Source organism: Phalacrocorax aristotelis, chromosome 22 (genome assembly GCF_949628215.1).
Source record: "Phalacrocorax aristotelis chromosome 22, bGulAri2.1, whole genome shotgun sequence".
NCBI lineage: Eukaryota > Metazoa > Chordata > Aves > Suliformes > Phalacrocoracidae > Phalacrocorax > Phalacrocorax aristotelis.
This window is the reverse complement of record NC_134297.1, coordinates 2244613-2269363: the sequence shown is the minus strand read 5'-3', so window position 1 is coordinate 2269363 and position 24751 is coordinate 2244613. Positions and strand designations below refer to the sequence as shown.

Here is a 24751-nt window from a genome sequence, read left to right as displayed (position 1 = left end):
GGCTATCAGTCCAAACATTAACCTGTCAGTAGACTTCCTCAAGATACCTGAAGCTGTGTTTATCTTGTACCAGTTTTGCTGGCATGTAATAGTTTTCTCTGCCCAGTGAAGCTTCTGTCTTGTGAGCTAGAGTGTGCGTCTGCCACACATCAGCTATTTCTCACAAATCCCTTCCTTGTTCCCAGGGTCACAGGTCTTTTGCCATAAGGACTTTGTGTGAATGAATTAGTGTGCTTTAAAGTCACACACACGATTTTCTGAGAAGTCTTAGCATGGCTCAGTCTTATTGTGCCATGCAAAGAAAATCCCTTATCAACACTACAGTTGAAGGGCAACTAGTGAATACCAAGTTGAGTGTGCCTTACTTATCTGCACTTTGGAAGGCTTGAAGTGCGGGTAAGTGCTGCTTGCACTCCTGACCTTATTCCACTGTCCGATTGTAAAAAATAGCTGTAGTAGTTGAGGAGCAGTTGCCTTTCAGCCTGCTTCCGCTTTCTGCTTGTCTTCTGTGTATCTAGGGGTTCCTTGCACCCCTTTTCTCGCTTTTGACATCCTTATGGTATTAGAACTCCATCCAAGTGAAACTGAGCCCAGTGTTCACTTGCTGTGGTATCTGCTGCAAGGCTTTGAACCTTGATAGGTCACTAGTGTGTCTTAATTTGTGGGACACAGGTCCTTTAGCTTCTGGCTAGACCAAGGCAAAATCCTAGGAAGAAAACAGTTGCATTAAATACAGTTCTCTTTTTTACCAAGTTGACATCTGTTGCAAATATAATTGTACTTTTGGGAAGAGAACTACCATATTAGTTTAATAGTGTCCTCTGTCTTCCTGTTGCTGGGTAGTTTAAATCTGGACAATAGTTTGCTTCCAGTCCAACAGATGTAGAAAATAAACCAGTATGCTAATCTTTTGCCACTATTTTCTAATCTACATGCTCATCCCAGAGTCTTCTGTGCATTTCTGGCAATGGCTGGTCTCAGAGCCACACCTTGCTGTTGAAGCAAGGATATTTCCTGTTACTTTTCTTCAGTCTTTGGAAGTCAGATAAGCTGCCCACTGTTTCTTGGAGGCAGATTCTATTGTTTGTTCTGTGCTCAACACCTTGTTTCCTCAGTACCATCAAGAAAACTCAGGGCCATTTATTAGTTTAGTAGAATATGTAGAATGTTCTTTTGTTGTTTTTTTTTTTTTAAACAGATGCATCTTCTTTTTGAGTGGAAACTGGGCATTCTTTAGGAAAGGTTGATGATAGCAGGTGAAAAAAATTACATGTTCGAGCTGTTTTAGTAGAATGCTCACATAAACTGGGTGGATTTCACTGAGGAATGATCTTTCCTGATTTCATCTTTTTTTTTCCCTCTTACTCTGTAGGGGTCTTGGACAGGTTATAACTGACTACGTCCACGGAGATACACCCATTAAACTGGCCAATGCAGGCCTGTATGTACTGTCCACCGTTACCTTTGCTGGCCTCTGCTACTTCAACTATTACGATGTTGGTATCTGCAAGGCTGTGGCCATGCTGTGGAGCCTCTAACATGTAACCGAGTCCTTGACAAACTCAATTGTTCACCGTTGCCTCTGCTTCGTCATATTTTTACCAACGTTTCATGCGAAACAAATTAATAACCAAGGGTCCAGAGTATGTACATATTGCTGCAAGTTCAGAGTTAGTCTTTTAGAAATAAATATCCAACAGCAGAAGTGTTAGAAAAGAAAAAGTCTATTTAAAGTGGATAATGTCCAGGTGAGAGTGAATTGATTTAAGCTGCACTGTAAATTGGGAGAAATTAATTACATCAATGACAGACTTAGGTAGCTGAAGGTAACTTTCCTTGTAATGGCAGCTTTAATGAGTGTGTTTCTAAAGTAACTGTTTGGTTTCCTATTTTGTAAAACAAACTTGTCTTGCGGAAAATTTAGCTGTTATTTCTGACATCACAACAACTGAACTGTATGTAAGGCACACCCTGTAACTCTTTGGACCCTGAGAGTTGATGTAGAAATGGGAATACTTTTTTCTTAATCCATAAAATAAAAAATTTACAGAAATGTGTGTGTGCTTCTGAACGGTTTTTATTACTTTTTGGTTACTTAAAATGTTTTCTCTGCAGATAATTTTTTTCCCTAAAATCAAGTTAAAATACTAATTCACACTGTTATGTTACGGTTCATACTGTTGCTCTGCAACAGGACTTCATTTAGATGTTACTTCATTTAGGTGTTACAAACCAAAAAATATTCTTATCAATATGTATTGTCCTCAATACTTAAAGAGGTAACTTAGACTTAATACAAGAGTAATGTCCATTAGAAATACAGCAATAATTGACCTAAAAGAAAAAAAGACTTCTGTACATTAATTCGTGGAGGCATAAATACCATATAGTTTTCCTAGTTTTCCTGGAACCTGTATGTTCACCTGCAAGATTTTTTGGGGTTTGTTTTCTGAATAAGCACTGGTACACGTTTTCTTTTGTGACTGAAAAGACAACAAACATATCTTTTCTGTCATAGCTTGACATGAGACTGTGGCAGCATTCTTCTCTATGTCTTTAGGGTTTAAAGCATTTTAGGGGGGAAATGAGAATCTGCTTAACTTTGTTCTCTCCTTTATCTCCTTTGTCTTTTCTGACTTCCATAGTAGTAAGGAGTGGTTAACGGTTTCCACATTCTAATGGTACTTCTGTGGTACTATTAACAGTAAGAGGAACACAATTTTGCGTTACCATCAGTCTGGTTATGCAATACACAGAATTAATAAGTTGCTGTTTGAATTCTCCAAGACTTTTAATTTTTTAAAATCGGGATTGGAAATTTTTATTTATTTTTTACTTATTCATGTATTCATGGAAAATATCATGTAGCTGGCCGCTTCTGTTTTGCTAATCTTGTGATCAGAATTAAGACGGTTGCTTCCATCTGACGTGGTCTGGTTTAGAGATCAATGTGACATTCATTATTTTGTTATAGTGAGGAAGATGCATATGTATGAGTCATTGGTAAGTACCGCTATACAATCGGAGCATGTAACATAGAAAGCGTTTAATATTTCCTCTTTTGAGGCCAAACGCAAGAGGTATATCTATGTGGTTTTTAAGACACCTTCTGTGAAAAATGAGTTATTTAAGAACAGAACGTAGTAGTACAGACCTATGATGTTAAGGGCTAGCACCTCTGAGACCAGTTCATTGTGGTTTTGAGGCAAGAATTAAAATGTAATGATCACAACCTTTCTCTATGAATTCCATGGGTTCATCAGTCCTACTGAAACTGAATCAGTTCCCTGTACCTACTGTTAACTTTTGCTCTTAATTATTGTGATGGCAGTAACCATTTGGTCTAATCCCGTTTTTGAACATTCATCAGACATATTAAACTATGACTCAGTCCTACTGGGTATCCAGATGTGTTATATTCTTGAGTTTAGGCCCTGCCAGTGAATTCTTCCTAAGCGATAGTGCACTCAGTGGGGGCTGTACCTGATTCCAAGTAATTGGTTTCTTACGGCCTCTAGGTGCTCCTGTAGCAGCTAGGTAGGTGAAATGGCAGGAGCAGCATAACATGAAAAGCTGAGACAGTCAGGGGTATCACAGCAGTTTCATGTCTCTGTGCTTTTTTAAAGCCCCTGAAATTATAGCTTAGGTTTGGTTTTTACCAAAACAAGTCTTGAGAGTTGTCTTATCTCTTCTGCAAGTGTGAGGATTTTCCTCCATTTCATGGCAGATAGAGGACTTCCTGTTTTGTCTGATTACTTCTGCCTGTGTGGGGTATGACAACTGTACCAGCTCTTCTGCATGGCAAGCTGAAGACCCAGGACCCTAGCTGCAACCAATGTCCAGGTTATTGCTACCTGCAGTCGGAATAAAAGAGGAAGACCAATGCTTTTAAGTAGAAAAAAAGACTAATATGTGCCCTATCCATTTCCTCAATATTAAATATTCAGAATGCATTACATTAATTTTGGTTTTGGTGAGATCCAGTGCTTGCTCAGCTCCGAATGTGAAATGGAGTTCACAGCTTGACCCCAATGTATGCTGCATTGCTACATACACAGGCGAAGATAAGGTCCTTATGGGAGCCAGCCATCGCTGTTTCATTCCATCACTACCCTACAATTTACTGTTAACTTTACATAAAAGCATAATTTTTTTTTCTTGGGCCCTCTGAGGACAAACTGCTTTATTAGAACTTTAATTGTTCAGGTAAGTTAACAGTTTTCTAAGCAACAGTTTCCAGTAAGTTAAAAATTGTCTCTTTCTACTTTAGCTGAGGGTGAGAATGTCACTGTATAACAGATTAATGCTCTCAGGAAATAATCTTCATACAAAAAACTAATAAGGTGGTTATTGGCCAGGTGCATGGTCTGCTTATGAAATCTGTTATTTTAAGTGGTTTTCTCTCTCCCCAAAATAGCTCTATTTCACCTGCGAGACACACAATCCGAAAGCTGTTTCATCAACAGGCAGTAAAGATTTTAGGCATCAGACTATACAGGACAATGTAGGCATGCACATTCTTGTTTCTCCATTCTGTAATTCTCTTTCCTCTTATCTGACTGGAAAACATCCTTCTGCTTTTTGCCGATAATTTGTACTGATTTATGGTAGCTAAAAAACATAAAACTGGCTTGCCTTAAATGAAGAAACAATAAGATTTCTTTTATAAAAAGCCAAAATATATTTTAAGACTGCTGAAGTATGTCATAGCTTGTGACTTTCATTCTGACTGAAGTTAGAAACTTATCTTCATGGTTTCATCCACTTCATCTTCTCGTGATATTTTCTTTAGAATTAATTTTCTTAAGCAACCTTCTTCCTCAAAGGCCAAGAACATTCCTTTTTCTAGTGAGTATTCAAACTTAAACGCTCTGGAGCTACAAGGTGTAAATGTCTTTTTGAAAAAGATTACATTACTTTCACCAGGAATTTCTTTGGGAACTTCTCCTTCCTGAGGAAGAAAAAAAGAATGGGTTAGTCCTAGCACACGACCTGAGCAGTTTTGTTTCAGCTCACACACATTTGAATTCTTAATTTTGCCTACTACTTATATATACATAAGGTATGGAAAGGAGATACTTACCCTAAATCGAACTATCATTTTCCCACATTCTTTCTCACAACACATGTAATAACTTTTATCTTCTACCCGGATGCTGAATGCAACAGGCATCCCTGCTGAAGGAGTGGTGGTTTTGTAATAGTGAATGTTGAAGTGCATTCCGTTGCCTAAATATAAAGTGTTTATTATTAATAGTCTGCTCAGGAGAGAGCTGCAACAACTTCACCGTACTATGTCTTACTGTTCCACTGGCTACTGCTGTCTTCCCAGGACACTCTTCCTGACGGGACAGCCAGGACTCAAATTTTTATGACTGCTGGTATCATAGGTTTGACTTTTTGCAATCATTCAATAACCAAGATTTTGAATTTGCAAGAAAGCATATGAAGTTACCAGTTAGTATGGGTAGGATGTGCAGATCCATTTACATGCATGCATAAAGTGAGAACTGGATTTGTAAACACTCATCTGTAAATCAGATTACATCTGTATATATGTGATCTGTAAATAAGTGTTCAGCAAATATAGTTCTAAAGGAATTGCTGAGGGTCGTGTGTGTCCCCCCCCAAAAAAAATCAAAGCCAAAACCATAAGTATATTGTTAACTACTGCTATTAGAAGAAAGTAACAGCTTTTAGTGCTAAATACATTCTCTGTTTAAACATAAAAATGATTTTTTGTAATCAAACAATACGTTTCTGTGTAGGAACTTAATTTGTGATCAGAGCTAACCAAAAATCTCAGCAGCCCTTTCCTGCACGGGACACCCTGCAGGCCTCAGCCTAATCCAGGTATCTAATCCCTTACCAATGCACAAGGCACAAAATTTCAGCTTGCTTAGCTTAGCTTTATTTTTATAAATGAAGTTTAAGCCTTCACGCTGTCTCATAATATAGAGTCAGTGATTGCAAAGAACAAAAGCACATCTAGAATAAAGAAACAGTGTAGTAGTTAGAGTATATATTTGAAAAGTGGTATACCAGATTTCATCTCCTGATCTGTCACATCTTCAAAAGCTGCCATGTTTAAATCTGGTCGAACCACAAGCAACTGGCTATTTACATTTCGAAGGACTTGGGCGAGAGTTTTTTCCTGACAAAAGGCATCGCATTCCAGCCCTGTAGAAATATTAAGTGAAGAGGGTCAAATATTTTAGCTGTATTCTCCTCAGATCTTGACAAGATTAAGCCTGTACCAAACTGTTATTAAGGATATCGGGTGAAATAAATTCTTAGAATGGCAATCTCAAACAAAATGAAGGCTATGTCATTCTTTCCACCCCTCGCTTGTAGCAACCCAGGCAAGACAGAAGGACCTCCCAGAATACAGCAGTCTGGATGTATAAGCAAGAGAAGCTACTGTATCCGCTAATGAGAGTTCAGAAGCAACAGATCTCTCTTTTGCCCAACAATGAGAATGCGTTAAGAGGTCCTTCTGTTAGGGAAGCCAATACCCTGTACCTTAGGAGGAAGCAAAGCAACATCAGCTTCAGAAGAAAGAGATCTGTAGCTCTCTTTTTCATGGTAGCCATTATCAGTTTGAAAACTTGTTCTCGAAGGCACACAAAGCATTTGTGGGTTAGTAAGCATGAGTAGGTTAGTTCATGTAAAACTGATAATGAAGTTAATAAACAAGGAACTTTGAGCTTACCATCATCATCTTGGTTCCAAGCGAACAATGAAAAAAAAAGGAAAGAAAAAAGAACATTAAGCTCTACGCCCAAAAAAGAAACCACTTTCTACCCACTTTTGTTCTGCAAGATTGGAAGCCAGCCAGCCAGCCACCTACGCATTTCCACTTGTACTCCCCAGTATCACTAACTCACCAAGCTGAGCTGTTCTAACTTGAGAGTGGGTTTTGCGAGCATAACAAACCCAACAGAATGATGAAACCACCAGTCATTTGAGAACTGGAGTTACCACCAAACCAAGAGTCATGCAAAATGTTTTAGGGTTACTTAAGGGTGAGCAGCTCACACCAGCTTAAGCCTACAACCAAGGAAAAAATGCCATGCAAATTTTTATTTTCATCAGCACCTTTATTCTAAGTGAGCAAAAGGACAGAAACAGTCATCGCAAATTGATTGCTTCTAAAGAAGAGACAGTTTCCTAACTATATCCTATAAGATTGGGAAATTATGCACTTACTCGAAGTCCACCCCACAGCATTCCAACCCTTCTGAGTGTCCTTTACAGGAATGTATTGTATGAAACAACACATATTCCGCTTAGTCAGGTACTTGGCTCACAGTACTTCAAACTGAAGCTTATGGGTAAATTAGGTTAAATCAGACTGATAAAGGAATTGTTTTTAATCAGTATTCAAACAGAAAGTTACCAATTGCTTAAGGTGTTCAGCACTAATATGGTACTGACCTGTTAACACATTGGGACAGCTGTCTCAAACCCGCATTCTTTTTGCAGTGAACAGCCTGGCTCCATAATCTAAGAACTATCATTCTTCTAAGTAGGTGGGGATTATAACTGGTTTGAGGATTGCTCAGGTAACATGGGCCTGGAAAACCGGATTCCACAAAACCAGGGATGCCAACACAAGGAAAGGGTTGAATTGTACATCAGCTTTTGACCTTATATGCAGAAATAAGACACAGTGCGTCTATTTCAGCAGTGGTAGTAATTACCTGCAAAATAGAGGCAGAAGTTTTCTCCAAGTCGTACTGCACACAGAAGAATCTCTTCATCGCTCATCTTCACTCTGCCAAAAACACATGGAGAGGATTCAGAGTTAAGAACAATGCTTCTTACTATATAAGGCAAGGGAGTTCTTGGGCTAGCTCTCTTCTAGTGCACAGTAACATTAAAAGGCTGGCATGTTTCACCACCTGTTGAAAAATTGCTTTTTTCAATAACTGGTTTCCTCCTGTTGCCTTTTATAATTATTTAGAACAACACAGAGCATTCTTCAAGTTCTGTTATTTTACAAAATTTTTCATTGACTTACACGGTGTTACACGGGAATAAATAATTATTCATTACTATTTTATCTTTCTGTGAAAATGCTAGTAAGTAGCTTCATGAACATACTTCATCACATTAGTTCTCTTCTCTTGGGCCTGCAAAAATTATCTTACTATCGTATGGTCATTCAATTTTTCTGTTTCTAGTTTTCAAATAAGGAGGTGACTAAGACTGGACTAAGCACCCTGTTACTGGCCATTAAGCCATAAAAGTTATATTGTCTACAAAGACTGATCTTTCCAGGTTCCCTCTATAAAGAGAGAGCTTCCAAAATACCCAGAACTTAGTCCACCTTTGACTTCCCCTTCGGAACGCCTGTATCTTTTGCATCTTGAGCTGGAATTGTTTAGGTTCCTAGAGAAGTTGGGATGTAGTTTATTTTGCAGTAGCAGGGATTTGCTTATGGTGTTTTAACTTTAACTCAGGCTGAATTACGAGCTTGATTTCACAGCTGTTCTCTTTCAAGAGTGACAGAGAAAAGTGAAGATGATGTATTTCCCTTGGGAATAACAAGTCATTTTACAAAAAAAAAAACAACCACCACAAACCTGAACTGATCATTGAAGACAAGACAGCTTCTGCACCTGAGAGGTTCCAGCCCCTTTTCTACACACTTCAGGGTTAATTTAGAACTAGACCAGGGCTGCACTTTGCCACTTATGTCAATACACAACCCCCTCCAAGAACTCCAGAAGAATAACTGGGTTTAGCTTCATTTGTATCCTCATCCTCATACAGTTAAGAGCCAGACAGATAAACTTCATATTCTTTAGCTTTCTGACATAGTGACTGAGCGTATGTCACACTCTCAATCTGTTTAATGGATAAAACAATGTATACGTTTAACATGTAAAACACAAGAACAGTGATGGTCATAAACTTGCTATAGCCATTCCATTTCTATAAGCGCACCCATCTGTTTTCTTCTATCATAAAGTTTCTGTTTATGCTGGCAGAAAAGAGATATATCTGAACAGATTGTATTGCTTTGCAGGCCACAAATGTCTCTGTATCTTCAGTTTTAGCACTGCACCAGTGGAAAAAAATTACAAAATAAAAGTTATGTGGGGTCACCTGTATTGACTCGTAGTTGAACTGTAAAGTCTAGTATTTCAGTAATTTTATTGCTGTTGGGACGGTTGCCATTGGAAGGAATAATTCTAAAAAACACACACTAAAATGTTTTTATTTTAAAACTGATTATGAGATCCTCTTCAAAATTAAGATAGCATGAAGGTAGGAGAAAAGCGAGAATAAGAATAAGGTTTCCTGTCGTATTCTTATGACAGAGGAAGATGTGGGAAAAAAGGTCATTCTTTCTCTGGCAGTAAACAGTTCTAAAATGTCCTCTTCTATGCCACTAATTTTCTGAAATGAAAGTTGTCACTTTCCTTCCTGTTTCATTTTGATCTGTATCTTAGTAATTTTTTTGTTGATTTTCCTAAAATGCTTTCTGTCTATGAATGTTCTTACTTTTATCTACGTTTTTAGAAATAAATGCGTTTAACTTTCCAGAAATAACAACTAGTTACTTTACTATCTACAAGACCTGATTTGCTCAGCTTTGTGACTGGTGTAGAATTTCTGGCCAGATGCACAAAGGAACACGCACACTGACATTCACCATCACTTCACCTAATCTTTAGGAGCCCAGCATCTGTATGAAGCCTTCAGCCTGGAGCTACGTCCCTAGCCTCTGCATACAATACCCAGGAGGAGACAGTCACAGCAAAATGCACAAGAACTTGATCATACAGCATCAAATAAGCAAAGCCAACACCACTGATTATAAAAACACCGAAATCACTTTTTATAAATAGTCTAGAATATGAAGTGCTTCACTCAAACCTACCAACTCCTGTCAATGGATTCTTTCCCCTTGCACTAGCCACAGAAATAGTAAGCGTAACAAATGTGTTAAAGCTAGGTAAACCATGAGAAGAACTGTCCCTTGCACTGTGAATTTATTATGCAGTCAAAACATTTATCTTGCCTCCAAGGCTTTTTCACCACTTGGCAAAGACTTACTACACCCAACAACTGAGCAATGCCCACTCAAGTAAATAATGACGTTCATCAGCCTTAGGGCTTGGGGTGAGGAAATCACAGCCATTTCCTTGTCCCTCTCGTAAAGCACTTTGAGGAATGTATTTCAGAGTGATTTTTTTTTTCTCATCCCATTTTTCATATGGTCTATAGTTCTAGCTGGTCTGTGCAGAGAAGACCCTCAGGTTCACAGCAGAGGACGACATCTTTGTTCCCAAACACGCATACCCGAGCCTTTGAAACGAAGTACCGCACCACCAAACAGTGCATGCCTCACGTGTAATGACGTAAACCAAGAAGTCAAGGACTAGGCTGCTGTTCTAAAGCAGCGGGGAAGGCATGGGCAGGAGCTATTGATAAAGGATTAGAGGTGGCCCTTGGTTCAATGGGTAAAAAGTATAAAATGACGACGCTTCTTGCCCTGATGCGTAGTAAACCATAGTTACATCTCTCACCAAGCACGTCTGAAAGGAGCGGTCGAAGCTAAAAAGACTGTAACGCGTCGCCCCGCGGAGGAGGGGTGCAGGGAAGCGGAGCGGGCGAGCCCCACTCGCGGCCCCGCTGGAGCGGAGCCCGCGGCAGCGCGGGTACCGGGAGGGCGCGGCGCGGCGCGGGGCTGCCAGCGGGCGGGCCGCTGCCGCAGCCGGCCTGCGGGCCGCCCCAGGGATGCCCTCCATCGCCAGCCCGGGCGCAGGGCAACGCTCCGCCGCTGGCTGCAGCCGCGGGGAAGGGACAGCTGCAGGTCCCGCGGCGGGATGTCCCGCCCGAGTCGCAAACGCGCGGGGAGCGGCGTCCCCCCGCGCCTGCTGGGCTGCTCTGCTCTGTCCCGGCCCCCGCCGCTGCTCCGCGCCGGGAGGCAGTAGTGCAGGGTCCCCTACCCTCCTTCCCCGCCTCCCCACCCCCCGGCCTAACGCAGGCAGACCCGGGCGCAGCCTGCGCTCCCGGCCGGGCTGCTCCCGCAGCTTCCAGCTGCGCGGCGGGGGCGGGCGGGCGGCTCCCGGGGAGAGCGGGGCACAGAGGCGGCGCCGGTCCTACCTCGCTCCTCGGCGGGCTGCAGCCGAGCGCTGCGAGACGGAAGGGGCGAACGCAGCCGGCGGAGGGGCGGGGACGGCCGGCGCCTGCTCCCGCCGCCGGAGCCCGCCCGCTCGGACCCCGGCCTGGCCCGCTGCCGGCCGCCCCCGTGCAGGCGTATCTCGGGCGGCAGGGTCGCGGCTGGGCTACGGCGAAGGCTTTCCCGAGGCCGGCGCCGCTGCCGGGCGCCTTCGTGCGGTTCTGCCAACAGGGAGGAGAGCGGTCTCTGCGGCGGGAGCTGGCGGCTGTTCGCGCGATTTACGGATAGGGAGGGTTATAGCGGCTTGCATCACCGTACGACAAAATAAACCGCCTGAACAAACTGTGGAGGAAATTGGGACTCTTTCCCAAGATATCTGTCTACGTCTGCATTTATTCCGCGGTACTTCCCCTCCTCGGTGGCGAAAGCAAATCATGCAAATCTGAGGTTAGAAAGGAAGCTTTTTGCGACTCCCGTTATCTCACATAGATGTCATCAGAGGACTTGTCTTGTTTCTACACCAGCATGTTGCAGTTCGTTTGTTTGGTCCGTAAAATCTCAAGTAGCAGTTTTGAAACAGGTACAAGCCGGCGGCACGTAGACTTCCCCTTCTCCGCACGCTTGCAAGTTGCCCGTAAAGATTGCGTCTGCCTCGGGGGAAGCCCGGTTAGAATTGAAAGCAGCGTTTGTGCGTGTCTAGTTCTTTAAAACAACATTACTGAGCAATAAATCACTGGTGCCTGGGGGGAAACCTCCAAATTATCTTCCATCCCTTTGTACATAAGTTGCTCCAGAGGAGGAATTCACGCTCCTCTCACGAGAACAGACAGCCAAAACTCTGGCTAGTAGTCGAAGCCAGGCTAATGGAGAGCTAATTTACTGGCTGTAAATTGTTCCCCAGGTACGTACTAATTGCAAATAAATAAAATGGCGAGAGCAATTACTCATTTCTAACTGCTGCAGCCCCAAAGCGTGATGCTTTCCGGAATGTGAGCACTGCCTTTGGTGACTGTGGACTGCTTCATGCTCCACATGCTGCTCTAACTGCAGTGGCAAGCACTCTCTGGTGATGGGACACTAAGGCCATTAAAAAAACAGAAAAGCGAACTTTGGAATATTTTGTACAGTTCGTAGGGTTTGGCAATGTTAAGTGGAATCTCCATGCTTTGATTTTTTGTTTATAATGCTGACTAGGCATTAGGGCATGTTGTGGTTTAGCGGCAGCTCAGCCCCACACAGCCGCTCGCTCACTCCCCCACCGGTAGATGGGGGAGAGAATCAGAAGGGTAACGCTCGTGGGTTGGGATAAGAACAGTTTAATAATTAAAATTAAAAGAAACAACAGTAGAAATGCAATGTAAAGGAGAACAACGAGGGGCGCAAAGCCCCGGGGGAGGGGGGAAGGGAGGGGAGAGGGGGAACGAACCGCCGGAACAAACCGCACGCGCCGCAGCCGCTCGCCGCCCGCCGACCCGACGCCGCGCCGCCCCCGCGCTGCCACTGCCCCCCCTCAATATACTGGTCATGGTGTCACATGGTATGGAATGAACCTGCCATTGGCCAGTCGGGGTCAGCCGCCCCCACCACAGCCCTGCCCCTCCCAGCCCCCCCCCGCCACGCGGCAGAGCGCGGGAAGCTGGAGAGGCAGCCGACCCCCACAGTGAGGAGAATTAACCCCTTCTCAGCCAAAACCAGCACATTCTCCACCCCTTATTCCATACCATTTACACCATGCCCAGGTCCCATATGATGCAATACAACCGTACCAACCACCACCCCTCCCCTTCCCATCCTTTAACATAATACACAGACATCATTCCCTTAGTTCATGGACCTTCCCTGTAAAATGTCCATTAAAATGTCCATTGAGTTCACCCAGTCCATGACTCTGGGCTCCATCTGTTGTATCAGTCTTTCCGGGTGGGAGAGATGGTGTGTGGCGTTGGGTTGCTGCATACCGAGTCAGTCATCGTTCCATCACTGCTGCACAGCTTGTTTCATAGTTGATCTTCCATGGGTTGGGAGGCTCGTACTCTGATATCATTGATACAACACAGAGGTGACACACAGTATTATATAGCAGTTCACATTGTGGCATTCAGTTCATTGACTGTTTTCACCCAAAATCAAATCCCCTTGAGGCACACATCGGATTTCTCCATCCTCCCGCATCACCCACCAAGTGCACCCAGGTCCTCGAGCAAAAGCAATCCCACGAATGGGTTTGCCTTTGCCAGAGGCAGGAAGAACCCAGACTGTGTTGCCCAGCATACTTTTTGTGTGCACTACAGGGACTCTATCCCCTTCCACAGTATGTAGGATTTCTGACTGGGCAGGACCAGCTCGGTTGGCAGATCCCCTCGTGTTGACTAACCACGTGGCTTTTGCTAAATGTGTATCCCAGTGCTTGAATGTTCCACCCCCCGTTGCTCTCAGTGTAGTTTTTAACAGTCCATTGTACCGTTCAATTTTCCCAGAGGCTGGTGCGTGATAGGGGGTGTGATACACCCGCTCAGTGCCGTGCTCTTTGGCCCAGGTGTCTATGAGGCTATTTCGGAAATGAGTCCCGTTGTCTGACTCAATTCTCTCTGGGGTGCCATGTCGCCACAGGACTTGTTTCTCAAGACCCAGGATAGTGTTCGGGGCAGTGGCGTGGGGGACAGGATATGTTTCCAGCCAGCCAGTCGTTGTTTCTACCATTGTAAGCACATGGCGCTTGCCTTGGCGGGTCTGTGGGAGTGTGATATAGTCAATTTGCCAGGCCTCCCCATATTTATATTTCAGCCATCGTCCCCCATACCACAGAGGCTTTACCCGCTTTGCTTGCTTGATTGCAGCGCATGTGTCACATTCGTGGATAGCCTGTGCAATAACATCCATGGTCAAGTCCACCCCTCGATCACAAGCCCACCTGTATGTTGCATCTCTCCCTTGATGGCCTGAGGTGTCATGGGCCCACCGAGCTAGAAATAGTTCACCCTTATGCTGCCAGTCCAGATCCACCTCAGCCACTTCAATCTTGGCAGCCTGATCCACCTGCTGGTTGTTTCGATGTTCTTCAGTGGCCCGACTCTTGGGGACGTGAGCATCCACATGCCGTACCTTTACAACCAGTTTCTCTACCCGGGCAGCAATATCTTGCCACAATGTGGCAGCCCAGATGGGTTTGCCTCTGCGCTGCCAGTTGCTTTGCTTCCATTGCTGCAGCCAGCCCCACAAGGCATTTGCCACCATCCAGGAGTCAGTATAGAGATAGAGCACTGGCCACTTTTCCCGTTCAGCGATGTCTAAGGCCAGCTGGATGGCCTTTACCTCTGCAAACTGGCTCGATTCACCTTCTCCTTCAGCAGTTTCTGCTACTTGTCGTGTAGGACTCCATACAGCAGCCTTCCATCTCCGGTGCTTTCCCACAAGGCGACAGGACCCATCAGTGAACAGGGCATATTGCTTCTCATCTTCTGGCAGTTTGTTATACAGTGGGGCTTCTTCAGCACGTGTCACCTCCTCCTCTGGTGATAATCCAAAATCTTTGCCTTCTGGCCAGTCCATAATCACTTCCAAGATTCCTGGGCGACTGGGGTTTCCTACTCGAGCCCGCTGGGTGATCAGTGCAACCCATTTACTCCACGTAGCATCAGTTGCATGGTGTGTAGAGGGGATGTTTCCTTTGAACATCCAGCCCAGCACTGGCAGTCGGGGTGCCAGGAGCAACTGTGCTTCAGTACCAACCACTTCTGAAGCAGCTCGAACCCCTTCATATGCTGCCAATATCTCTTTTTCAGTTGGAGTATAGCGGGCTTCAGACCCTCTGTATCCCCGACTCCAAAACCCTAGGGGTCGACCCCGGGTCTCCCCAGGTGCTTTCTGCCAGAGGCTCCACGTAGGGCCATTCTCCCCGGCTGCAGTGTAGAGCACATTTTTTACATCTTGTCCTGCCCGGACTGGCCCAAGAGCTACTGCATGGACTATTTCTCGTTTAATCTGTTCAAAGGCTTGTCGTTGCTCAGGGCCCCATTTGAAATCATTCTTTTTCCGGGTCACTTGATAGAGAGGGCTTACGATCAGACTGTAATTTGGAATATGCATTCTCCAAAAACCCACAACGCCCAATAAAGCTTGTGTTTCCTTTTTGCTAGTTGGTGGAGACATGGCTGCTATTTTGTTGATCACATCCATTGGGATCTGACGACGACCGTCTTGCCATTTGATTCCTAAGAACTGGATTTCTCGTGCAGGTCCCTTTACCTTACTTTGTTTTATGGCAAAACCAGCTTTCAGAAGGATTTGGACTATTTTCTCTCCTTTCTCAAAAACTTCTTCCGCTGTGTTGCCCCACACAATGATGTCATCAATGTGTTGAAGGTGTTCTGGAGCTTCTCCCTGTTCCAGTACAGTCTGAATCAGTCCATGGCAAATGGTAGGACTGTGTTTCCACCCCTGGGGCAGTCGATTCCAGGTGTACTGGACGCCCCTCCATGTGAAAGCAAACTGTGGCCTGCACTCTGCTGCCAGAGGGATTGAGAAGAATGCATTAGTGATATCAATTGTGGCATACCACTTGGCCGCCTTTGACTCCAGTTCGTATTGAAGTTCTAGCATGTCTGGCACAGCAGCACTCAACGGTGGAGTGACTTCATTCAGGCCACGATAGTCTACTGTTAGTCTCCACTCTCCATTAGACTTCCGGACTGGCCATATGGGACTGTTAAAGGGTGAGTGGGTCTTACTGATGACTCCTTGGCTCCTCAGTTGGTGAATGAGTTTATGGATGGGGATCAGAGAGTCTCTGTTGGTGCGATATTGCCGCCGGTGCACTGTTGTGGTGGCGATTGGCACCTGTTGTTCTTTGACCTTCAGCAACCCCACCACAGAAGGGTCCTTTGAGAGACCGGGCAAGGTAGACAGCTGTTCAGTTTCCTCCGTCTCCAAGGCAGCTACACCAAAAGCCCACTTGTAACCTTTTGGGTCCTTGAAATACCCTCTCCTGAGGTAGTCTATGCCAAGGATGCACGGAGCCTCTGGGCCAGTCACAATGGGGTGCTTCTGCCACTCATTGCCAGTTAGGCTCACTTCGGCCTCCAATACAGTTAGCTCTTGGGATCCCCCTGTCACTCCAGCAATGCTGATGGGTTCTGCCCCTATATAGTTTGATGGCATTAAGGTGCACTGTGCGCCGGTGTCCACTAAAGCTTTATACTCCTGTGGGTCGGACATGCCAGGCCATCGGATCCACACAGTCCAGTAAGCCCGGTTATCCCTTTCCTCCACCCGGCTGGAGGCAGGGCCCCTCTAGTCCTGATCATGGCAGTCACAACTCACTTCCTGTAAATGTGAACCAGGAGTCCCTCTATTACACTTAGAAATAAAATCTGCGCTTCTACTCCTCTGTCTGGGGACTTGCTCGCTGGAAACTGGAGCAGCAGCTTTCCTGGAAGAGCCTCCCTGAGTGACTGTTCTTCCTTGCAGTTCATGTACTCGTGCCTATAGGGTCGAAGTAGGCTTGCCATCCCACCTCATCATGTCCTCTCCGTGGTCACGCAGGTAGAACCATAGGGTGGCCCGTGGTGTGTATCCCCTTCTTTGAGCCAAAGGACGCTTATTCCTAACAGCTGAGACACTGCTCTGTCGAGGTGGGGAGTAGGACAGATCTTCTTTGAGTTGCTGGACCTCTTGGGATAGTTTCTCCACAGCAGAGACAAGCGAGGAAGAGATACTTGCGTCGTAATCCCGGAGTCTATCTATCACCTCTGCCACCGTTGGTGTCTCGTCATCTTTCCAGGACATCACTGCCAATGAGTTTGCATGCGAAGATGGTGCGCTCCGTACAAACTTCCGCCACATGGGTCATGTGCACTCGGCTTCATCTGGATATTTGGATGACCGTTGATCGTCCAGGTCACCATAAATCACCTCAAACACAGCTAATTCCCTGAGATACTGGATGCCTTTCTCCATAGTTGTCCATTTTCCTGGGCGATATGTAACATCTTCTTTAAAGGGATACCTTTCCTTCACTCCAGACAGGAGTCGCCTCCAGAGGCTGAGGGCTTGTGGTTTTTTTCCAATTGCTTTGTCAACGCCCCCTTCCCCAGAAAGGGATCCCAATTGTTTGGCTTCTTTCCCCTCTAGTTCCAGGCTACTGGCCCCATTATCCCAGCATCGGAGCAGCCAGGTGACAATGTGCTCACCTGAACGACGGCTACAATCTTTTCGCATATCTCGCTTAAGGACAGGGATCGGGTGGTCTCTATTTCATTTATTACTTCTCCCTCCTCTCCCCGCGATGGCCCTGGTTCTTCATCATCCCGTTCTAAACGAGTTGATGTCCGCTTCCAATATTTCGCCTTGTGTATGGGGGCAACTGATACTGGTGCGGGTTTATTTTCTGAGCTAGCTCCGGTACTTGTTGTGGGGGTTTGAGTGGCTGCAGTGCCTGTTGTCAGGGCTGGATTGTCTACAGTGCCAGTCACTTTGCATTTCAATCCAGAGACATTCTCTTCCCCCTGGGGGCACTGAATACTATTGAGCAGGGCTCGGTATGCATGGGCCAGACCCCAGCATGTTGCAGTTACCTGTGTCTCTCTGGAGTTCCCAGCGTAACAACATACTTTCTCCAAATATTCTACTAGTTTTTTAGGATTCTGCACTTGTTCGGGGGTGAAACTCCAAAACACTGGGGGTGCCCACTGCCCTAGGTACTTGCCCATGCTATCCCACATGCCCTGCCACTCGTAACTATCAAGCCTCGGGGCAGATTTCTGGGTGATATTCTTAAGTTGCTTAGTCAAAACCAAAACAACATGCCCAAAACCTAACAATAAGTGCACCTTAACCACCCAAGGATGTTCAAGATACAAAAACGTTGTTGTAACAAAGGCACAGACATCATAGAACAAAGTTGCAAAGGTATTATTCTGTATTTCCTCCATATAAAATCTCTCAGAGGAGGAGGTATAATTGCTAATTGCCTCAACAAGGTGGTATCCGAAGTACAGTAATGGTTTCAGCAAAAACCCCAAATACCAGATAAAGCTGAAAACGAGTGTTTGTATAACAAATCTTGTAGGCAAAACATTACTAATCACAGCATAACACAGCAGACTCAACAAACCAACACCGATTTTTAACACCAACTGCAAAAAGGACAACATGGTGCTGTGACCAGCAGCTGTTGTTACGTCCAACCCTCGAGCCCCACGTTGGGCGCCAAAAAGACTGTCGTGGTTTAGCGGTGTAAAATGTGTTCATCTGATTCGTGTCAATATGGAACAATGCTAGAGTCACACGGTGAAGTGTGACCCTCTAGCATTTGACCGTTCAATTGACTTGTTAACTGTCTTAATGGGTTTGTGCTTGTGTAACCGAGGGCCGTTCAATTGTCTTAATGGTTGGAATGTTGATTGGCGATTTAAGTTAATTGTTAAGAAAGAATTTTAGTTAGGAGTAGAAACTAACACCTGCTTAGGCCAGTCAAGAGGGCGTTAGCAATGAATGCTGCATTGACAAGAAGCCTCCTAAAAAGATACAATTCAGTAGAACTTCAAGGACTAACAGTGGAAACACCCTGCTACAAAGGAGAGTGACGGCTGACCAACGGCAAGTGGGATGCTTATCACTGACCAATGAGTGTAAACTTAGGCGTGTTTTTACTAATTGTTCTATAAACCCTGTAATTTTGTATGACGGTATGCACGTTAGGCGGAAGGATCCCCCGTGCATCCAGCGCTGCTTGCTTGTCTCTATTCAATAAATTGTAAACTTTGATTGAAATTCCGTTGAAGGCTAAATTAATTATAACAAGCGGCAGCTCAGCCCCACACAGTCGCTCACTCACTCCCCCACCGGTAGATGGGGGAGAGAATCAGAAGGGTAACGCTCGTGGGTTGGGATAAGAACAGTTTAATAATTAAAATTAGAAGAAACAACAGTAGAAATGCAATGTAAAGGAGAACAACGAGAGGCGCAAAGCCCCAGGGGAGGGGGGAAGGGAGGGGAGAGGGGGAACGAACCGCCGGAACAAACCGCACGCGCCGCAGCCGCTCGCCGCCCGCCGCCCCGACGCCGCGCCGCCCCCGCGCTGCCGCTGCCCCCCCTCAATATACTGGTCATGGTGTCACATGGTATGGAATGAACCTGCCATTGGCCAGTCGGGGTCAGCCGTCCCCACCACGGCCCTGCCCCTCCCAGCCCCCCCCCCGCCACGCGGCAGAGCGCGGGAAGCTGGAAAGGTAGCCGACCCCCACAGTGAGGAGAATTAACCCCTTCTCAGCCAAAACCAGCACAGGGCACTTAAAAGTTTTAGCACTGGACTGTAGGGGGAATCCCCTCCTAAACGCCCACCAACCCCCCAACGAAGACGAAAGCTAAGACCTTGCCTGTCTGCATGCCTCTTACTGCTCCTAGAGGAAAACAAACGGGGAAAAAAGCGCAATAATGTCTGTAGGGAATGCTTTAATGTCTACATCATAAAACTAGGGAGATAATTTTGAGGTCAAAGGTGCATCTTTCACCCTCATCTGAAATAATAATCCTATAAATAAAAATACTGTTCATTTTACTGACAACAACTAATTTTGACAATTCTACCCACAGGGAGCAGCGTATTGCACTGACATGTTAAAAGCAACCAGGGAGTATGTCTGCTCCAGAAATTTCTCTTCTTTAAATTTGTTGAAAGAAACTAACGAAATTGATTCAGAAGAATTTTAAAAAGCAGAAGAATTCAGCAACAGAGTAAAATCCCCTTTCCGACTGACAAAGAAAAACAGATTTTTGGCAGCTACTGCTTTCAGAGAAGTAGTATATACCCCTATTTACAGACACTCACAATGAATTCTAGCCAGATAGCAATATTATATCATCCCCTTTCGATTTCCTGTTTTCTTACATGGCATTATGTGTGTGGAGTTGTGTTTACCTAAACCTGTATACCAGAGAGATCTAAATTTTATTTAAACACCTAGATCTAGCAGATTTTTATATTCAACGACTGTAACTCTGCTGTTCCTCTTAGTACTTTATTTTAATAGTTGGTTCTTACAGGGGGGGCGGGAAATCTTTCTAAATTTAACTGGCTTGTGGGTCTGGTCACCCATGTCTGTACATTTTCCTGATAGCCATTTCGTAACAAATAGTTCCTTCCTGCAAAGTACGATCAAATTGCTTCTTGGTCTTTTTCAGCTAAGATAAACAACTTCAGCCTTGTAAGTTTCTACCCCTGAATAATTTTCTTCAGCTTCAAAAGAATATAAATGTTTCTTTTCTTCACTCCAACTGACGCTTAACATTTTTTTCAAAATATGGGCATATGGGCACCAGGGCTTTATTCGGGAGTGTTCCCCATTTGGGCGATAGCTGCTTGCATTTCTTGTTCCCAGAATACCTAATTTTTCATGTCACTGCAAAAAAAAAAAAATATTAAAGCTGTAGTAATTATTTATCATGTAGCCATTCTTTTCTCATTAACTTTAAAGTTACATTCAGATGACTAGTGAAACATTAAATGATATGGTACTTGGTACCAAAATTTATGTGAAAGCATCAAAACCAATGCCAGCCAGCCAATATTGGAGGGGTTTTTGTATTAACTGCTGGCACTAGTATTTTTTGGTCTATTGACATTGTATATGAACTATCAAAAAGGAGGACTTGGTCCTTCTTCTCAACCTTTGAGATCCTAAAAATTCAATAGGATCATTTAGCACATTGAATAAAAGGAGTTTTCCTCTCTTAGTCTGTACCTGCTTACATTTATAAGGGTCTGGGTCTAACTCATACAATTGCTGCTATTGTAGGTTTTAAGCTTTGTTTACTCCTGGCATTTTAACATCTCCAACCTTAAAAGAACTGGAACTACTTTTAGAGTAATTGCTTTTTTTTTTTTTCAGTCTGAGCTGTCTCCATAGACTGTCACATCAATAAGGTACTGAAAGTGGTGAAACAGTTCCAACGTTTCATTTCTTTTCATTCAGGTGGTTTGTTAACAAAAATAACATAGTCATAGTAACTCAATTAGGTAAACACTTTAAGAATATTTTTTTAGCGTATTCTTTCATATCCATTTCTTAATGTTTAGATAGTATTGCTAGAAACATAAAAATCTGAATTTTGACTTTCAGAGCCTATTCGGATAACAGGTGTAAAGTTAAGATCCTTTGTTCTCTTAAAAACAGAAATAAAAAGATAAAAAAATAAAAAACCCAAAACAAAAACCAAACCAAACAAAAATAAACCCCACAACACAAAAACAGCATTAAAAAAAAAAGGAAAAATTGCCTTTACTCACAACTGAAAATCTTGCAATGATTTTCTTCACCGTAGCTAACGAAGCCGAGATTTAGTTTAGGAAAGTAGTAACTTGATGCAGCGTTTAATATTTTTGGTTAACAACGTGAAGTGTAACGCTGAAAGAGCTCTCCTGAATCGCTGTGTCTAGTTTCTTCCCGTTTTAAGCAAGCCACCTCATCACGTAATCTCTCAGCTGATGAAACCAAAGACAGTTTACGTACAGAAGTGAAGCACAGGATACAAAAGGAAAACTTAATAGTATTTTCCATTGTCCAGGAAAAAAAAAAGTTGATCTCGGCAGCTCTCTACTTTTAACGGCACCGATCTCCCAGATTTTTACTGATTCACCTCCCGCCCTTCCTGCAGCCGCCCCGCCCGGGCAAGGCGAGGACTGCTAGCGGCCAGAATAGGGCCGCTGGGCGGGTTCCAGCCAGCCTCTGCTGCCGGCCGTGGGGGGCGCGGGGGTCGCCCCCTGCCCGGCAGCTCCCCCGGGCCGGCCGTGTGGGGCGCGGGGGGTCGCCCCCTGCCCGGCAGCTCCCCCGGGCCGGCCGTGTGGGGCGCGGGGGTCGCCCCCTGCCCGGCAGCTCCCCCGGGCCGGCCGTGTGGGGCGCGGGCGTCGCCCCCGCTGCGGCCACGCTCTCGCGCGCTGGCCGCTAACGGCTGCCGAGGCCCGCAAAGCGTCCCGGGCCCGCGCTGCCTGAGGAGAGAGGTCCGAGGCGGGTGGGGACCTCCTGGGCGGGGGGCGCCCCGATGTCCTGAAGGGCGGAGGGAACGGGGGCAACGTAGGTAGAGCTGGAGAGGGGGAGAGATCCCTTTCGGACAGGGCAGAGTCGGCCTCGCCGGCCCTAGGACGGCCTTCTGCGCCCTCCGCCAACTCGGAGAGCACCTGGGCGGTGAGCCCCGGCCCTCCCCAGGCTGGCCAAGGCCGGCCTGGGGCTGGGACCCGCTGCCTCTAGCCCCGATCGGTGCTCTCGCCGTGCTTCAAGGCTCTGCCTCTCTCCAGTGAGGAGAGCCCCTTTGCAGAGGAGCTTACAGAGGTACTGCTTATAGGTTTTACATGCCTTTATAGAGATACGTTTTCCTGTCGCACAGGATAACGGCTTACCAAATATGTTGTACTTTTTATCAGGCAACGATGACAAGCAACACCCCAAAATCTGATGAAAATAGAAGTAAACGTAAAAAAGAGATGGAGGTGAGCAGTACCTGCCTGTTGATGAGGGGTGGTGTTGATGCTGTGAAGCCAATAACACTTGGACTTTCTTTGAAAACAGTCTCTCAAGATCTTGTTAAAACTCCTTTTTTTCAGTTAAACTCTATCTGTGCTAAAAGTCCTAGAACCTGCATTTTTTTTGTGTGTGCTCTGTTACCAGAATGAAGCTTCAGAAAATCTTCAGTTGTCCTCGCTTGACAAAACAGATTTGGCTTTTACTGAGGGCTCGCAGTCGCTTTACAAACCTGAACCACTGGAAAAAGTTTTAAATGGTGATGTATTAAATGTACTGAAAGTAACTATGTAATTACCTAATTGGATGTTGAGATGAAAATTCATTAAAATGTTTAAATAAAATTACTTTTTTTCTTTTAACAGAGATGAACAAAGAAATTAAGAGCTTGTTATCAAAATATGCCCACATTCTGAGGCAAGTTAACATTGTCCTGTCTGTACAGCACTTTTCTAACCGTGGCTGCATTTTAGAGAAATTAGCACTGAAAACTATCAAATACAGATCCTGAAATAAAAATGCTGTTTTCTGTTACAACAGAGAACTAATTTGGTCAGAAACTGAGTATTGATAGGCAACACATTTTTAAGTAAAGCATAAAATCAGTTCTAAGTAGTGAGAAAATTAATGGCTTTAGGATTGATTTTAACTACAGATTTTTTCAATTAAGTGAGAGAGCAGCGATGGATGCTTCCTACGTCCAAGAACTTGATGGAATCTTAAAAGAAGCAAGGACCATAGAAAACCACTTAAAACAGAAAAGGGAGAGTCTAAAACAGAGGTTCACTGTGATCGCAACTACTCTGCAAAGCTAAATGGAGTTTGTTAGATTGCAGAAATGCAGAGTAAAACTTGTGTAAATTTTACGTATTAAAATATAAACGATGATGAATGTTTCATGAATGTTTTATGTAAATATTTCTAGCAGTTCAGGAAACCTTCAACAACTTAAGCAGCAACTTTTTTTAATAAGCAGATACAATACATAGGGTAGTGGAAATTAGTTAAAAACAATACTAAACATCCATTTTAAATCCTATGATCCCAAGGGATTCTACACATTAAAACATCTTTTTTTACTTGTTGACCCATTGCTTTGGCTGACGCTGTGCTTCCATCCCTAGAAAATACTGGGAGCATTTGAAAAATAATTTAGAATGAATTTTGCATTTGTTGGCTTTAAGGCTGTGGAAGTTCAGTACAACTGAGCTCAGATGCAGCCATGGTATTTCTAATGCCACTGCAAAGGATGTTTTTATTGTCACAGCCAATCTTTCGCCCTAGAACATAGTATAGAAACATTTCCATGAAACGTAGAATTTTGAAATATAAGGAGAGACCTCAGATTATTTCATATTAACATTTTTCTTTTTTTTTTTTCATTCTACTCTAGAAAATATTTTGGTGCTAAAGCTTAGTAGAATGTACTTGCAATCTTATTTACATTTTGTCTCAGAATATAAATAGATTGAAAAGATGAGCATAGGAATAGGAGAGTTCTATTAAGAATACTACTTTGGGAAATGTGTAAAGAGGTACGTAGTTTTAATTTTAAAATACATTTTAATACTTCTACAGCTTTTCAAATGAAACCAAGGCCATTTTGATATAAACATAAAAGCACATAATAAAAACTTTGCTAGTAATGTCAATAAATAACTAGATAATGTTAACATAATTTAGAATTACATTCCTGGTTTTTGTTTTGTTATTTAGAGACATCAGTGTCATTTGCTGTATATCTAATTTATTTAAGGATGCTGGTGGAGTTTTGTAAGCACTTTTTCTTTCTCGTCATTTGACTCTGTTAAAAAAGTTGAAACATAAAATGTACAAAGCATTATTTGTACAAATTGTGAGGCTAATGTAATAAAGAAAAGTGCTAGATAGTCCTGTTGCTAGCATAAGATATATTTATATATCTTTACCCCAGTACTTTGTATTAATTTTCTCTTTTAATCCTTTCAGATGTAATCAGTACCTCTTTCCCCCTTTTTTTATTAGATAAAAGTCACAAGCAAATCTGTTACCAGTCAGACTGGTACTACTTAAAAATAATGAGAGAAACTGGACATCTAGGGTGAGATTTTTCAAGGTATTT

At 44.0% G+C, this 24751-nt stretch overlaps 3 protein-coding genes across 4 annotated transcripts in view; 2 read left to right on the top strand and 1 right to left on the bottom strand.

The window, feature by feature from the left end:
* Positions 1–24751, top strand: part of LOC142067580 (succinate dehydrogenase [ubiquinone] cytochrome b small subunit, mitochondrial-like) — a 54611-nt gene that overhangs the window by 4044 nt on the left and 25816 nt on the right. Inside the window, exon 4 of one of the 2 annotated variants that reach the window (XM_075116352.1) lies at positions 1373–2057. The exons of the other annotated variant lie outside the window; for it this stretch is intronic. Coding sequence (XP_074972453.1) covers positions 1373–1538 — 166 coding nt within the window. The 3' untranslated portion in view covers positions 1539–2057. Of the gene's footprint in view, positions 1–1372; positions 2058–24751 lie in introns of those variants that run through there. 2 annotated transcript variants of the gene reach the window in all.
* On the bottom strand, positions 1775–11244 carry IL18 (interleukin 18). Its single transcript, XM_075116360.1, has 5 exons — positions 11122–11244; positions 7704–7777; positions 6043–6180; positions 5084–5229; positions 1775–4951 (listed from the first exon to the last, which is right to left on the bottom strand). The coding sequence occupies exons 2-5, from the start codon at positions 7768–7770 to the stop codon at positions 4736–4738; spliced, it is 567 nt and encodes a 188-aa protein (XP_074972461.1). The 5' UTR covers positions 7771–7777; positions 11122–11244; the 3' UTR covers positions 1775–4735.
* On the top strand, positions 22372–23555 carry TEX12 (testis expressed 12). Its single transcript, XM_075116362.1, has 5 exons — positions 22372–22461; positions 22554–22619; positions 22798–22909; positions 23016–23067; positions 23321–23555. The coding sequence occupies exons 2-5, from the start codon at positions 22560–22562 to the stop codon at positions 23463–23465; spliced, it is 369 nt and encodes a 122-aa protein (XP_074972463.1). The 5' UTR covers positions 22372–22461; positions 22554–22559; the 3' UTR covers positions 23466–23555.